This window comes from Thunnus maccoyii, chromosome 2 (assembly GCF_910596095.1).
Source record: "Thunnus maccoyii chromosome 2, fThuMac1.1, whole genome shotgun sequence".
Taxonomy (NCBI): domain Eukaryota; kingdom Metazoa; phylum Chordata; class Actinopteri; order Scombriformes; family Scombridae; genus Thunnus; species Thunnus maccoyii.
This window is the reverse complement of record NC_056534.1, coordinates 4,113,421-4,130,288: the sequence shown is the minus strand read 5'-3', so window position 1 is coordinate 4,130,288 and position 16,868 is coordinate 4,113,421. Positions and strand designations below refer to the sequence as shown.

The 16,868-nt window shown below is 41.1% G+C and overlaps 1 protein-coding gene and 1 long non-coding RNA gene across 2 annotated transcripts in view; both read left to right on the top strand.

Annotated features, from left to right (window-relative positions):
- Positions 1-1,022: 1,022 nt before the first annotated feature.
- Positions 1,023-2,996, top strand: LOC121887609. Its single transcript, XR_006093004.1, has 3 exons — positions 1,023-1,083; positions 2,295-2,437; positions 2,567-2,996. It is a non-coding gene; the product is annotated as an uncharacterized LOC121887609 (long non-coding RNA).
- A 1,440-nt stretch (positions 2,997-4,436) lies between these two features.
- akt3b (v-akt murine thymoma viral oncogene homolog 3b) overlaps positions 4,437-16,868 on the top strand; it is a 32,264-nt gene continuing 19,832 nt past the window's right edge. The window contains exons 1-2 of the mRNA XM_042433515.1: positions 4,437-4,956; positions 13,604-14,051. Of these exons, the coding sequence (XP_042289449.1) occupies positions 14,006-14,051 (46 nt within the window). The 5' untranslated portion in view covers positions 4,437-4,956; positions 13,604-14,005. The remainder of the gene's footprint in view (positions 4,957-13,603; positions 14,052-16,868) is intronic.

The window sequence follows — 16,868 nt, the reverse complement described above, 5'->3', positions numbered from 1 at the left end:
CTCTCCTCTCCTCCTCTCCTCTCCTCTCCTCTCTCCTCTCCTCTCCCCTCCTCTCCTCTCCTCTCCTCTCCTCTCCTCCTCTCCTCTCCTCTCCTCTCCTCTCTCCTCTCCTCTCCTCTCTCCTCTACTCTCCTCCTCTCCTCTCCTCTCCTCTCCTCTCCTCCTCTCCTCTCCTCTCCTCTCCTCTCCTCTCCTCTCCTCTCCTCTCTCCTCTCCTCTCCTCTCCCCTCCTCTCCTCTCCTCTCCTCTCCTCTCCTCTCCTCTCCTCTCCTCTCCTCTCCTGTCCTCTCCTCTCTCCTCTCCTCTCCTCCTCTCCAGATATTATCTCTGTAGGGGATCCAGGACAGAGAAACCCAACACTGGACACTCTGATAACAGAGCAAACTGACACTGGTACCAGTAATGTCTCTCTCGCTCTCTTGAACAGACAAAACAACAATGGTGGAAGAAGTATTGAGACATTTTACTGCATTTTACTGTTTTTTTTAAAAAATGTTTTTAATGTTTTATGTAAAGCACTTTGAATTGTCCTTGTCTATGAAATGTGATATAGAAATAAACTGGACTGGCCTTGCTATGAGTAATAATTCAAACTCTTACAATAAAAGTACAGAAGTATTAATTGCAAAAAATTACTGAAAGTATCCAAAGTATTCATAATGCAAAATGGCCTCATTCAGTGTTATACATATATTATATATACACAGTATATATACAGATATACAGTGCCTGTAAAAAGTATATTCACCCCTTTTTTCATGATTTATTGTTTGTTTGTTGTACTTTTTTTGACCTAATCAACAGAAAAATACCCAAATAAGTCAAAGTGAAAACAGATCTACATAAAGTGATCTAAATTAATAACAATTATAAAACACATCATCTGTTTTTACTTGTAATTTTAAGTAGTTTTTGAGTGTATGAACATTTTCAGCCTCTAGAGGCCGCTAGTGAGGCTTCAGACTTTATAAAACAGGACATGAATGAGAATATGCAGCTGTAGTTAATGGTTGCATGTTTTAAAAACATTTTAATGCCATATTTGTACAATTTGAATAAATACATGAGATACTCTGGTGACAGGTATGTATATAAAGAGACAGGACAAAGATTCAAAGACTAAAACAAACTAACAAACAAATCAACAGTGGTTTAACCTCCATCTTCAGAGAATCATCTACTATTTCTTATTATCAATGTTGCTTTTTAATTTTATTTTATAACATATAAAGTGTAAAAAATGAACATCGTGTTGCATCAGTCTGTGAGTCATGAGTCCAAACAGATGCCTTCAAAGTGCTTAGTTTGTCTAACCAACAATATTTAAATTAAATTACATTTTTCAGTTATCCACTAATTGATTAATCATTTAGTGTTTTTACATAGTATTTTATCTGTGTTGGATGTTATTGGATTATAGTGTTTGTTTTTATTATTGACTGTATGGAGGTGATATTTGTCCACTATCTGTATAAAACAATACAAGGATGAGAATAAGCAGGTAGATATAATGGACAGTTGCTTTTTAAAATATTTTAATGCCCAATTTGTCCAGTTTGAACAATTTGGTGCCGTGTATGAACATGAATTGAATAAGTGAAGAAACAAACAAACAAATAAACTGTCCACAGCAACTAATGACTATCTTTTATTTTCATCAGTATAACATTTTGTAATTTTATAGTCTATAAAATGTCAAAAATGAAGACAAATGTGCATCATGTTCGTCCATCAGTCCTAACAGATGCTTTAAATTGAACAGTTAAATTGAAATATATTAAACAAAATTAGGAAAATATTTGAAACTGTAAAAAAAAAACAAATGACTAATCAAAGTGATTAATCATTGGATTTGCGATCGGGATTTTCTGTTATCAACTAACTAATTAATTAATTAATTAATCAATTTTTTTTTACATTGTGGTTGAAAGACACAGACGTCTGGTCGGGGATGAAGCATTAAACTTGTTGTTCTGGTTTGTTTATTCAATGTTGTCACTACGTTGTTAGTTTATGGTTTTATATAAAGGAAAAATAAACCAAGCTATATTCAAAAATAAATAAAATAAGCAAATCTCCACATCTATACAATGACTAAACAAACATTATCAGTATTATCAGTAGTTAAACATCACATGCTCTAAAACTACAGTAGTAAATAAACTGTGAAGAGACGAAGATAAAAACAGATAATTAAACACACATGAACTGGTCCAAAGGTTTATGATTAGCTGCTGCAACAGCAACAAGCAGCTTCTCACAACTTCAACTGAACTTTTTCTCTTCATCTGCAGAAACCAGGAACTAACAGTCTCAGCCAGTCTGCTGCTTCAACACCTGCTCGTTAACTGTCATGGAGCTGCTTCAGTGAACAAGAGTCCCGGAAACGATCCAATCTAATTGGCTGTGACTGATAGGAGGTTATGAAGAGTGACAGGTAAGAGGCCCAGTGAATTTCCACATTATTGAATCTAGCAGCCTTTTCTATCATAGTATTGTATCCATGTTGTTGTTTTTACTGATTATAGTTTTGCTTTTTGCTTTTTTTTTTTTTTTTTTTTTACAGGAGTGATATTATTATGTTGACAGGAAGCAGACACCTCTGAATAATGTCTGAAAACTGTCATTTCTTACCCTGACAGACCAGTTCAGTGGGACTGAATTGTTATTTCAAAGACTGTAATTGATTAATGCAAAGCAGCAGCAGCCGCAGCAGCAGCCGCAGCAGCAGTCCCGTCTATGTAGGCCTGCAGCCAGACTGGGACCAGGATCCTCAAACAAAGCATCCATTCACAGGGAGGCTGGGGAGGGAGGGAGTGGGTGCTATACATTTTGGTTAAGCCAGAGTAAATTAATAACAGTATAAAGTCTGAAAGAAAAAAAATATAATGGCAGTGTGCAAGATCCACATTTGGTTGGGTCAAGACTGGCACCAGCAGGTGTATAAGAAGACTGAGGATCTGCTGCAGATCAGAGGGAGGTGAATTATAACTGAAGTGAATCTGGACACATGCACATACTGACAAGAGAGAGAGAGAGACTGAGAGAGAGAGAGAGAGAGAGAGAGAGAGAGAGAGAGAGAGAGAGAGAGAGAGAGAGAGAGAGAGACAACAAAAGCCGGGGACCAACAAAAGCCCTGGATGCCATGAGGAGAGAGATGCTGCCTTCATGTGCTCCCCGTAAAGTCCGATTTTTCACCATCGAAGTAGATGTTGACTCAGTACAGCGAGAAGTGTTGACATGCAATAATTAGTTAATTGACACACAAGATGAGCTGATAAATCAATCAGTCAGTCAACAGATAATTAATCTATAATAGATAGTGATTGTAAACAATTTGTGAGACATAAATGCCTACAGCTGCAACAATTAGTCAATTAATCAATGGACAGGAAATTAATCGCCAACTGTTTTGATAATTGAGTCATCATTTTGCGTCTATTTTTTAAGAAAAAAATCCAAATTCTCTTATTCCAGCTTCTCAAATGTGAATATTTTCTGATTTATTTACTCTTCTATTACAGTAAGCTGAATATCTTTGGTTTGCAGTTTTGGCATTTTACAGATCAAACACCTAATTGATTAATTGAGAAAATAATTGAAAGATTAACTGATATTGAAAATAATTGTTAATTGCATCCCTGCAAACACCAAACACTCACTGCTTCTCAAAAGGGAGGATTTGCTGCTTTTCTCTGTTTTATATCATTGTAAATTAAGTTTATCTGGATTTTGGACTGTTGGTTGCCAATCTGAAGAAATCACCTTGTCCTTGTGCATTTATTATGATTTATCTTTAAGGACTCATCTTTGTTTATTTGGCACTGAAATTACTGTTTTTATATCATGCAACAACTTTGTAAAAAATGATTGTTGATTATGTGAAATCAATTTAGATAACAGAATATATCCTTTTATTGAAAAACTGTGTAAGAGTTTATAAGTTTACTATAAAAACAGTGACGTTGTCATAATCAGATGTGTGTGTTTACATTTTGTAACAACATATTTTGTTGGTGGTTTATCCGTATCTTGTCCCAAAAGGTGTCAATAAAGCTGACAGAAATCTAAAAAACCCCAGAAAACAGACTTTGTTTATTTGGTATTAATACACAGGGCAGTTGGAATTCACATGATAAATTATATTAATTCTGCATAATTGGCAGCTTCAAAATACACTAAAATTAACTGAGCTGCAGGTGGAAGTATAGTGACAAAAAGAGAGACTTTGGCACTAAAAAGACTGTAACGTTGAAAGATATCTACTTGATTTCACTCATTTGGACGCTGAAGCTTCATATTAGCTTCAGATAAACTTTTAAATACATTTTTGTACAGAAGGAGGACTGTGGATTTTGTCCTCCATCACTTAAATTGTATATGAAGGGATCTTATAATGGTCAGTATGAACAGAAGGAATGATTACTGCAAGAAAAACATGTTTCAATGTTCATTTGGGCTCCTGACTGTTGTTTTAAGACAAAAATTGTGAACCCGTCCTTTAAATTTAGCCCTGACTCTGTTGTATATTTCCCAGCTGCAGGCGGGGTCACTGGTTGAATGAGCTCCCATGTGTCCGACAGCCCGTGAACGCAGCAGGAGTGTTCCCAGTCAGATCTGGCTGAAACGTGACGCGCCGACTCGGAGCGGAGCGAGGTTTCCTGGCGGAGCTGCGGAGGAACAGGAGTCGAGGAGCGGGTCTGTCTGTCGGTCTGTCCGCGTCTCTGTCTGCCGCCGCAGTCTCTGCTGTCTGTCTGGGACACCAAACACAAACCTCCCCCCTCTTTTTTACGCCTTCCACGGTCTGGACTCGGCATCAGCGGCTATGGATCCATCGCTGTCCGCCTCCTGTTTTCGCCGCTGAGGGACCGTCGGATGCTCCAGTGCCCATAGAGAAGGAGGGGGAGGCGGCGGAGGAGGAGGGGGGGCATCCCTATCATATTCTTCGACTACCAGGTGAAATTATTTTAATAATATGCTTTAACGTGTAGCAGGGTAGAGTGGAGGTTGTTTACCCGGCTCGGGGGAGAAGGAAGGGAGGGAGGAAGCGGGGGCTGGGGTCGTCGGCAGCGGGTTTGTCTCGAGCCCGGAGCCGTTGGGAGCGGAGGTTAGCACGCTAGCTAGCTGCCGTTAGCGGGCTGCTGCTGCTGCTTCGTCATTTGCCAGGCGGGGAGGGATGCGGTGCGGAGCCGGGATGCTGCTGCTGCAGGAGGGAGGGGAGGAGGGCTAGTAACGGTAACGGTACGGTCCGTCTGGCCTCGGCCCATCTCCGTGATGAACGACACCCCCAACCTCCCCCTCCTCTCCTCCCCCCCCCCTTTTCCTCCTCCCTCCTCTCCGGTCCTTTCCAAAAAAAAAAAAAAGCACAATCTGTCAGAGTTGAATAAATAAAACGACTTAAAAGCGGGGTTGTTTTTAAAATATCACGTCAAACGGCTCCACCGTCAGTTAGCCAGCCATTCAGCCAGGCTAGCCGGCTAACATTAGCGGTAGCGTCCCCCCTCCCTCCTCCTCCTCCTCCTCCTCCCCCTCCACCCCCCCCACCAACCCCCTCATTCCCGCTAGCATCCCCTGGCTAGCCCGCATCCCTCCAGCCGAGCCGAGCCATCACAGGCCAGCCTGGCGTTTACACAACCCCCCCCCCTCCCTGACCGGGCGTTTTTCACACCGGGACATCTATTTTATCACCGCTAACCGGCACAAGCGTCACCCTGCCAGACATTTATTATTATTATCCGCGTCTCGCCCGTTAAAATATAACCGGAGCACGGCGAGCGGATGTTGTTATGTAACAGATAATGACACCACACGCCCTTGAAACAAAAGCTGTTGTTTCAGTATTTGTGTGTTTGTTTGTCTGCGGTGCAATCGTGGCCAATAAATCAGAGACAGGGGTGGTGGTGGTGGTGGTGGAGGAGAGGAGAGGATGGAGGAGGGGGGTAGGCGGGGTGGTGGTGTTTGTGGCACCGAGGGCCGCAGCTCTCAACCGGCTTCTCAAATATACAAACGGCTGCTCCTGTCAGCCATTGTTTTTGTTGTCATTGGAGGGCTCTCATTTGTTTCCCCAGTCTTGGGTCTGTCTCCTCCGTTGATGGCGAGTGTGTCACCACCAGAACATGTTCAGAGCTGAAATGTCATATGTGATTCATAGACATAATTTGATTGTTACTCTCATTGTGTTAAATTGTAGAATAAGAGCTAGACGTGAGCAGATGGTTAAATGTTGTAGACAAAGGTCAGTCTGATCCAGACAGAAATTATGCTTTATTATTTAATTCCTTCCAGGGTTTACTAATGACTGGTAACATGGTGATTCTGTGATGTGTTGATACATAACAAAACAATCATGTATGAATCATCAGGGTATCTGTAAACTGTAAAGGACGGGTTCACAATTCTTCATGTGTGTCTTAAAACAACAGTCAGGTGTCCATATGACACGCTGTAATCATTCCTCCTGGTCATACTGGATATTGAAATTTCACTATATTTCACTAAATTCTTTTGATCAGCCCAGTTTCTTTCTAATAATAGAACAGACTCTCTATTCTGATGGCAAATACATTGTTTAGACTCGTTTATTCTATTCCAAGCTTCCCTCTTTAATGTCTTTTGTTCTTGAGAATATTTATGGAAGTGAAAAATGACACACTCCAATGATTCCTCTATTTGACGGTGCTCACATAATCCTGAGGGATGTTTGTTTAACGCGTCACATTACTAGCCTACTCAATTCTTGATTGGCTGTCGGCGTGTGCCAATATTCTCCAATGTACACAAGAGGAGGGGGCTACGCTGTGTACCAGAGAACGATACGATATGACGATGATCTTCTTCTTTTTTAGGCAAGTGGTAAAAAAAATTGGCCCGATTTATTAGCCCGACGTGGCATTTTACTTGCCCCGGGCAGTCGGGCAAGCCTTGTTGTTGAACTATGGGGCTTAAATCCTTCTGTCATTTAGTGCAAAAATACATTTAAAAGTCTCTGTGAAGCTTCTATTCAGCTTCAGCAGTCTGAGTTAGTCATATCAAGTGGATATCTGACACATTTACAGTCTTTTTAGCATCAAATTCCCTCTTTGTGTTTCCTCGGACAGCGTTCCCCTGTGGAAACACTGTGGATAATTATATGTATTGTATGTTTAAAACTGTGGAAAACAAGATGTGCTATGATAATACAACAGACTGTAATCGACAGCGACACTGTAATTAAACAGATACTTGCTGACCTCCGGAGGAGGAGAAGTCTGGATAAATCTCAGCGCCTCCTCTGGAACATACTGGACTTATGAACTGACAGCACTTTATACAGTTATCCATGAACTCCATGAACTTTATGGATGTTTTGCACTTAATGTAATTTATATGTTATTGTTATTTGTTATCTTTTTAAAAACAACACACTTACACTCACTTCCATTGAAAGCACATTTGAAGGATCTTTTAATATCCAGTATGAACAGGAGGAATGATTACAGCGAGGAAAACCTCTTTCACTGTTCATATGGACACCTGACTACTGGTTGAAGACACACACCAGTCCTCTTAAGATGAGACAGTGTAAAGCACAAACCTTTTTAACATGTACCCAGTACACACGTTATCATTTCAGTCATACATTTGGAAAAGACCAAACTGCTGGAAAGCAGAACAATTTAAGTTAAAATGAGATTGTATTGCAACATATTTCTGTATCAAATATTTGCTCCACACTCTCTGCCCCGCAACCCTAAAGCAAGTGTCATCAATTTGAGATTTTGCTGTAACCATGGAGATGCTGAGCGATGAGAAGTTTTGGGTTTGGCAGCGAGAAGAGGGCGATAGCACATAAATCACTGTTTGTACAAGAAAGCACAGAACACTACAGCTGTATATAGGAGAAGTGTAAAGTTTATGGGATGAGATGTTCATTTTGTCTTAAAAGTTTTTGCTCTGAATTGATTCCTTTTAAGGCTGTGATTCTGCTTGTAGCTGGTTTGGTCGGCACAAAACTGAAAACTCATTTCTCAGGGATGTTTAAATGAAACATTTACCTCTGACGGGCTGTAAAAAGTGTCCAATTGTGTTTCAGCTACACAGTCAAACTTTTGGGCGTTTAGGGTCTGCATCTGATCAATGATCACTATTAATTGAATATTGTTAACTAGAAGTGAATGATACATCATCCAGAGGCTGTGTGAGCATTTAGGAATGAATGCGTTGATAACATATAGACTGTAAATCATTTTACAGCTGATTCTCTCTGTTTCTCCGTTCTGTTTAGGAGCAAATGAGAACAGCTGGTCCAGGTTAGGCTAACCCATTGTGGCTAACTTTGGAGCTAACCCCCTTCACTTTTCCAGCAGTCGGGGGGGAAACAACAGACGAGACTTTTCTTTGTCTCGAGAAGTGCAGCATTTATTAACTGACACGCTCGCCCTCTCCGCTCGCTCAACCGCACACACAAGGGAGGATTCTGGGATTTGATGCACTAGTCGATGACTCAAAACAATTCCATGGTAATGTAGGGTGTTATCAAATCATTAGTAGTCCAGTGATATTAATAATTGTGTGAAATTTTAGCTGCAGAATGAATACGGCAAATGTTAACCAAGCAAAACATTGGCGGTCTTGGACAATCTTGAGGAATCTGAGGAACCTGAAGGTTGCTGCTTTATATACGAAGCAGCTCTGGAGTCCCTGGTTGTTCAATGTGATCTTTTCTAATTGAATTGTGTGTGAAGTTAAACTGAATTTGAGCTGTAGTGTGAACGCAGACATACAGGACAGCATTTAATTTGTTGTGGACAAACACTGCAGAAGAAAAAATGCAGGTGCTATAAAGCAGAAGTGTGTTTCATGAGTCCAGACGCTGCTGTCAGTGTCCGTCTGCTGGTTCACCTGTCAGTCTGAGGTGGGTGGTCAGTTGACGGACAGGTAGACAGAGAGAGGAAGAGGAGTAGATTGAAGAGTAGAGTGAAACGAAGAAGGTAAGGAGAAAGTTTGGGAGTGAAGATAGGAGTGAGGGCTGGGGAGGAGGGAGGTGTGACAGAAGCAGCCCGCCCTCGCAAGAAAAACAGCGTAGGTTGAAATTTCAGCCGGCAAAAACAACTTATAGTTACATTTGAGTGACAGACGCCATCTAGCAGCTGTAATAAATATGATCCGGAGGAATGACGCAGTTCAGATGACGTGTAAATAAGGTGACAAACGTCCATATCAGGAGGAGGCGGGTTGGGTGAGTGGCTGGATAGATAGTAGGGGTGTGCCCGAATACAAATACGTTATTCGGCAAAGCACTAATAGTTTTTTTTTACTAATATTTGTTTCATACAAATATTTTAAAAATTATTTGTTTTCAGGAAAAAAAACATGTCGGTTACATCACTATCTCCGTCTCTCTCCTCTGCTCCGCTGGTACGTCTATCAGCAGGTCTCAATGAAGGGAGTCACATCCACCTGCTACATGACGCACATTTCCTAATTTGGACATCACTTCCAGAGTTGGGAGTGTTCCCCAGAGATAAAACTGAGCCTTCTGACACACGTTTCATGAACAAGCTTCATGAAGACTTATTGTAACACTTTAATTTTCTAAAATTAAAAGCCTAATAAAAACAAAAACAGGATTTTTAAGCCTCTTGCCACCTTTATTCGAATACAAATACAAATAATTTTGCTGCCTCAACAAATACAAATACAAATACTGGGCCTTCTGCATGTCCCTAATAGATAGAACCACAGTTTCCAACTGTGAGTCGACACAGTTTTTTTAAAAACCTTGTTGCCATGACGACAAAGGTTGCTTAACTTTAAGGAAGTAGTAACTTTAATCCACACCACGTTTCAAGTGATCATTTTAACCAAAACCACAATCTTTGACTAACCCCAACCAAGTGGTTTTAGTGTCTAAACCTAACCAGACCCTCACCACAACGTTGTCGCACCACAAAGCATTATTATTAGTTTTTGTAACGGTTTTGGAAAGCAACGATAGAGGCTGCATATTAGAAAACGCTCCTATAGGTCGTTCTGGAGGGCTGGTTCAATCGACTCATGTACTCGTTGAATCATGAGGATGTGTTGGACAGAAGATGAGGGAGGAAGGAGAGAAGGAATAAGAGACGTTGTGTGCAGTGATGCCTCCTGGGAGCCAGTTTACTTTGTGATATATCTCCTCCTTCAACCCTTTTCCACCCTTTTCTCTCTCTCGACACCTGTCTGTACATGAGGGGCGGCGCTTTGGCCAAACACAAACTTGATGAACAGACGACTTTCAACACAAATCGATAGATACGGCTCAGATAGGACTGTGAGTTATCACAGTGTACCATAATTTATCAGATTTTGCTGTTTCTACCAAGATATCTCTCATTGAATAAGACCATTTTGGAGATTGTTACAAATCAGTGAGCAGGACTTTGCTTTATAGGATGTTTGTGTCAACGTGTGAAGCATCTTGAGTTAATACTCAGCTCTATACCAAGAGAAATATTCTGATACTAGTGCTGACAATATCTGTTTAACTTGATACCAACGCAGAGAAGTGGATGACTCATCAGCTTTATATCCAGCACAACAGAAATGACCAATCGCTCTTAAAAGCATCATACTGCTGTTTTTACAACAAATCTGTACTGAACTGATGGACAGGATCAATAAGAGTAGTAATATCAATAACATTATTCTTCGATGCTACTCGTTGTATGTGCTTATTATTTTCTAGTAGTTTTTTGGTCTATAAAGCCAAAAAAACAGTGAAAAATGTCCATTATGATATCTTACAGTACAAGATGATGTCATTACATGTTTTCTTTCTTTTGTCCCATGAACAGTCCACAACCCTGAATACATCCAGTCTACTATAATGTAAGATAACAGAAAGCAGCAAATTCTCATATTAAAGCTATGATATGTAACTACTCTGCTTTAAAATGTCTAAAAACGACTCGACCTGTGTTATATATTTTGTTTCCAACAATTTTCAAACCCTGAGAAATCCATCATTTTAATCAAGGTAACAGTTCGTTTAATTTGGTCACCAGTCAGCGACCAAATATCCCTTCGACCAAAGAGTATACGTGGACATGATGATAATCATCTAGCGTGTGTCAGCGTTGTGGCTATTTGCCACAATGGCGCCCACCAAATAGCTACACATACAAGATAATACGTTGGTGTTGTGGTTGTCCAACTGTCATACGTTGACTTTTATTCAGTTTTAAGCCACATTTTTACAATAAACTTTTGGTTCTTGGTCGTTTTTAAGTATATCTTTTAACCGGATGAAGGGTTTTAGTCATCGGACGTCTGGATCTTAAGTTATCAGAGAAACAGGCTGAGCTAACGTCAGCGGCAGCTCGCCTCACACAGAGCCAAACGCAAATTACATATTGTGCATTTAAGAACCTGGAACCATCAAACTTACTATAATATGATGTAAGACGAGGAAAAACAGGAAATCACCACGTTCGAGGAGCTGGAACCGTTACATGTTTGGCATTTTAGTTTGAAAAGTGACTGAAACTTAATCGATTTTTAAAAAAGTTGGAGGGGGGGGGGGCAGGAAAGGAAGGAGGCAAGAGGGATAGAGATAACAAAGGAGGGAGAGGAGGAGCAGAACATGTGAGGAAAAATAGGAAAATAGAAAAGGAGAGTAGTGGCAGATAAGGGAGGCAGGGAAAGAAGGAAGGAAGGAGGTGAGAGAGTTACCAGAATTTTGTGAGGAAGTAGAAAACAAGGAAAGGAGAAAGGGAGCCAAGGAGATGATGTATGTGAAAAAGAGAAGAAGAGGAGGTTTAAAAAAAAAACCAAGTAGTTAAACAGCAAAAGAGTGATGGAGAGAAGGAAGGAAGAGGGAGGGACAGGGAGTTAATTAAGGAAGGAGAGAAGATGATGTGAGGAGGTAAGGAAAATCGGGATGGAGAGTAGGGGCTGATGAAGGACGTGAGATTGGAAGGTGCAGGAATTCTGTGGGAAAAGAGGAAACAAGGGGAGGTGAAAGGGAGCCAAGATAGTGACAGATGGATGTATGGGAAGGTCCTAGTCAAGGAAGGTGAGAGAGTAAGGAAGGAAGGATAAGAGGAGGTAGAAAGTTAGGAGAGAAGTGGTTAATGAAGGAAGGAGAGAAGGAGGTTGTGGAGATGAGAGGGAGCAAAGGAAGGAGAGGAGGAGAGGTTTTCTTTCTTTCTGATTGGCTGGTACTCGTCGCCTTTGTTGGGTTTAGATGGTTTGGGTTAGTAAAAATATCAGAGCCAATCAGAGGCAGAGGAGGGGCGGGTCTTTGCAGAATGCAGGTGGGGAAAAAAAATAACGATGGACGACGTGTCTCTACTTCGTACCGTCATACAAAAGTGAAGCCAAAATATCTCCTTTCCGGGAGCGGCCATCTTGCCTGCGTGATGTCATTCGGAGCCAGAGTCTGTGCAGTAGAGTCAGGCGGGTGGGCTGTCATCCCGCCGTCTGACTGAGGTTTTAGAGCGGCTGTAACAGCTGTCAATCATGTTTTATATCGTCAAAAAACTAATTAAAAACAAACTTGTCAGAAAAATGAGCACTTGGACAAACATCAGCATAATAAGAATGACATAAAAATGACAGAAAACATCTTTGGGAAAAATTTATTTGATGTATAATTTGATATTTTTTAGTTCGGCTCATGTCCCGTCCGCTAACATGGAGGGGGCGGGACTTATGACCTATACTGCAGCCAGCCACCAGGGGGCGATCCAGATGTTTTGGCTTCACTCTTTAATATTTACATACAGTCAATGGGATGATGTATGAGGAAGATAAGGTTGTATTCAACGAGGGAGGAAGAGGAAGAGGAGGTAGAAAACTTGGTAGTTATGGAAGGAAGGATGGAAAGAACGATTATATTCATTATCGAGGAATCTGTCGATTATTTTCTCCATTAATAGATGAGTTGTTTAGTCCATAAAATGTTGAAAAATGACGTCCTCAAATGTCTTGTTTTATCCAAAACCCAAAGACGTTCAATTTACTGTCACAGAGGACTGAAGAAACCAGGAAGTAGTCTCGTATGAGAAGCTGGAATCCAAGAACATTTTTTTCTTAAAAAATAACAAAAAAAACCAGTTAAGCGATTAGTTGTAATAGTTGGCAACTAATCAATTAATCGACTAAATGGAAAGAACAACAGGGAGGAGGCAGAAAGGGAGGGAGAGGAGGAGGTTGTGGTGAAGGGAGGGAACCAAGGAAGGAGAGGAAGAAATTGTGAGGAAAATAAAAAGTGAAGGAGAGAAGGGGGCTGGTGAGGGGAGGAGGGAGGGAGAAAAGGAAGGAAGGAGAAGAGGAGAAGGTAAAAAAAAAAAAAAAAATGGGTGGAAAGAAGTGAGTGAAGGACTGAAGGAGGAGGTGAAGACGTTAGGAGGGAATGATAGGAGGAAGCAAGGATACTGAAGATGGAGGTAGGAAAGGAAAGAAGGAATTAAGGAGGCAGGAAGTGTGTTACGGCGCTGAACAATGAGTGGCGGTCCGCTGTGTTTGCTGTGTGAGGGAAACTATCCACTGACCTGCTCTGTGTGCTTTTTTTTCTCTCTCTCTCTCTCTCTCTCTCTCTCTCTCTCCCTTCTCTCCTTTCTCTGCCTCCGTTTCCTTCCAGGCTGACTCACCGCTGGAACGCCTGAACACAAGAAGAAGAAGAAGAAGAAGTTTAAGAGAACAAGAGAGTGAGGGGAAAACTGTAAAACCAAGAGAGAGAGAGAGACAGAGAGAAGGAAGGAGGGAGGGGGAGGCAAAAAAAAAAACAAGCTAAAGAGGTGAGGAAGACGAGAGGAGAGAGAGACGAGATAGCGAAGAGAAAGTCAGTTTGGGTCGGCGGGGAGAAAGGAGGAAAGAGAAAGTGATTGTGGGAAAGAGAGAGAGAGAAGACAGATCTGAGGTCAGGTGAGAGAGGGGGGGGCGCAGGTAGGTTGGAGGTCTTAAGACAAGACAACTGACAACTGTCCCTTCACCGTCACCACACTGGGAGAACTGGGAGAAGTGGTGACAAGGAGAAGCCACCATGAGCGACCAGAACGTCGTCAAGGAAGGCTGGGTCCAGAAACGAGGTGAGAAAGTTCATCTGTCACCAAAAAAAAACTTCTTCTTCACTGTGCAGAATGATGTGTGTGCAGAGTTAGTTTCAGCTGCTGAAGGAGGAAAGTTTCTCTCCGCTCGACTTTAAGTGTAATTAATATTTTTATAAAACTAATGTCGGCTCGTAGTGATGAACCTACGGAGGATTATCAGTGACTCTGCAGCTCCTCTCGGCTTTACGGAGCTTCATAGTGAGTTTCAGCTCATTGTTTATCTGTCCGGCTGCAACTTTACTGTTTTGCTTCTCTCTCAGCGTCTCGTAGCGTCGTCTTCAGATAAAAAGCCGCTGTACACTACCTGCTCAGCACCAAACGGCTAACAGACACAGTTAGCTGTAGACTAGCTGGTGAATATAGTTAAAGAGTCAGATATTTCCCTCAGGAGTTGGTAGAGAGTAAAAACAGAAGCTAAAAGAGAGTGAATATTGGACTTACATTCACCAGGTGGACAGAAACACGACTCCACATGAATGATATAATGTTGCTCTGTAACTGCTGGATGTGGAAATAAGCAACAACAACATATCGATTTAAAACGTGACGATGATACGTCAGTGTTTTGTTCACTGTTTCTGCTAAAAACAAATGGTTAAAAAATCAGTTAATGCAGGTTATGATTGATGACATCACACATGGTTCAGAGCCAGTTGTGATCCACTATATAACTTCAGTGCACAAACACTGAGAATGTGCTTTTCAGTGAAATAGGAGACATCTTGTGTTTGCATATGAAAGGTATTTACATGTTAGTTGATTCTGAATTTTTCCAATGAGAGAGGAGGAGTAGATTTTTAACTAGTTAACTGAACACTTGGGGAAAAAACACATTATTTATTATGCAAGCAGGTGATATTTATATCTCCTAAAACATCTCTGAAGAGGATATTTAAGTGTTTTTAAAGGATAAGACTCTTATTGTGAAGGAATCACCATAAAAAGACCCAAACCAACAACAAACTGAACCTAATAAAAAATACAGATGTCCTTAGACAATCGTAACGATGGGTTTCAGGGCTGATCTGAGCACGTTTTAATGAATTCATATCAGGTAAAATACAATCAAAGGTGTTGTGAGAAAGTGCTGACTGTTGCTTCGTCCCATCAGCTGTTAAAATCACACAAATATCCTGCCGCTGTATATGTGTTTTTGAACGTATTAACTAGTATCTACATTGATCGATCAGGACTCCCAGTCTGTCTGTGAGCTCATCTCATTTCACTGCAGGCAGATTCCTCTCAACCCTGCTCTACGGTCGGGCGGGGAAATATAAAATCAATCAATCAATAAATACAAACACTGTTGATTTTCCTCCCGTTGGAGCCGACATGAAAACCGTTTTGGTTCAGTAGTTTCCTGCTGCTGACAGAGACGCCGAACGCGGGTCGCAGGCGTTCAGGGATGAAAAGCGCACCGCTGTAAAGGAAAAGGGTGCGCTTGATTTATAAACACAAGACAAAACAAGAGCATCATTGTGAAACGGAATGCGGCACAATAATCGTTTTATCTCCATTATCTTGTTTTCATAATCGTCGGGAGCCAGAATTTGATTAACCGCCCAGTTCTACCTTTATGTAACACCAAATCTGAGAGTAACGTGATGACAGGCTGAAAACGAAGGTTTGTGTTCTCTCTGTGAGTCGTCGTCTGTACTCGGCCAAAGATGGTTCGTGAGGGAAGATTGTGCAGCTACAACCTGCTTCTCTTTCCCTCAGATGAAGGTGTGAATAAATAACAACATTCACCTGCTCTTGAAAGACACTTCTCTTCTCTTTTGGGTTGTTTTTTTTTTTTTTTACACAGCTGATTTATGTTGGATTAAAACATGGCTGCTGTGTTTCAGAGTGTCTGTGTTTGTGTTTGAATGGATTTATTTATATTGGTTGGTGTTTATCTGTATCTGCTGTGGCTTTAAGTTTGAAACATTTTCAGCCGCAGATGGCGACTTTTCTCTCAGATTGTCCGTCTGATTTCTTCTTTTTTTTTTTTTTTAGTTTTGATCGTTCAGCTGACTCATTCATTCATATGCATCTGAATCCTGATGAACTGGACAGCTGCTGAGGGTATTGAACCTGTGACCATTATGTTGTAGGACAGGATGTCTCAACTATTAAAGCCACAGGTGGAAGAATCTGAAAAGGTTGATTACATGTGAAGCCGACTTTTCAGTATTGTTGTTGTTGAAAAGTCGTGGTGTGGTTGATGTGCTCTCTAACAGCAGGAGACTCCGCTCAGCCAAAGATTATATTTTAAAGAAAAGACTAACTGCTCTTTAACACCACAAGTAGAGTCTCTCAGTTAAATTTAACGGTATTCAGCTTTTTGTGTTTTTCTGTTATTTATATACTGTTATAATGGTGGAAACATGGTCACACATGCCCATAAACGGCCGTCCGTTCTGTAGCCTATGTTGCTAAGGTCGTTGCTAAGGTTGTTGCTAACATTGTTGCTAACGTTTTTCCATGTGTTGTTCACGTTGTCCACTCTTCAGATCGGATTTCAGCTCCAACATGTACGGAATTATCTCAGAAGTTGACATTTTTTAGTTAAGAACGAGGAAAAAGTAGAGAAATACTACTACTATGGTTTGTTTCGTGGTTTGTTGACGTAGCCGCTGAAGCTAGCGGATGTCTGCAGAGGAAGCTTCCTGAAGCTGACCAATCAGAACAGAGTGGGCTCATCAGGAGGCGGGGCCTTAAAGAGATAGGAGCTAAAACGGCCTGTTTCAGACAGAGGCTGAACTGAGGGGCTGCATGAAGAGCCAGAATAAGATAAATAAGGAGTTTTTAACT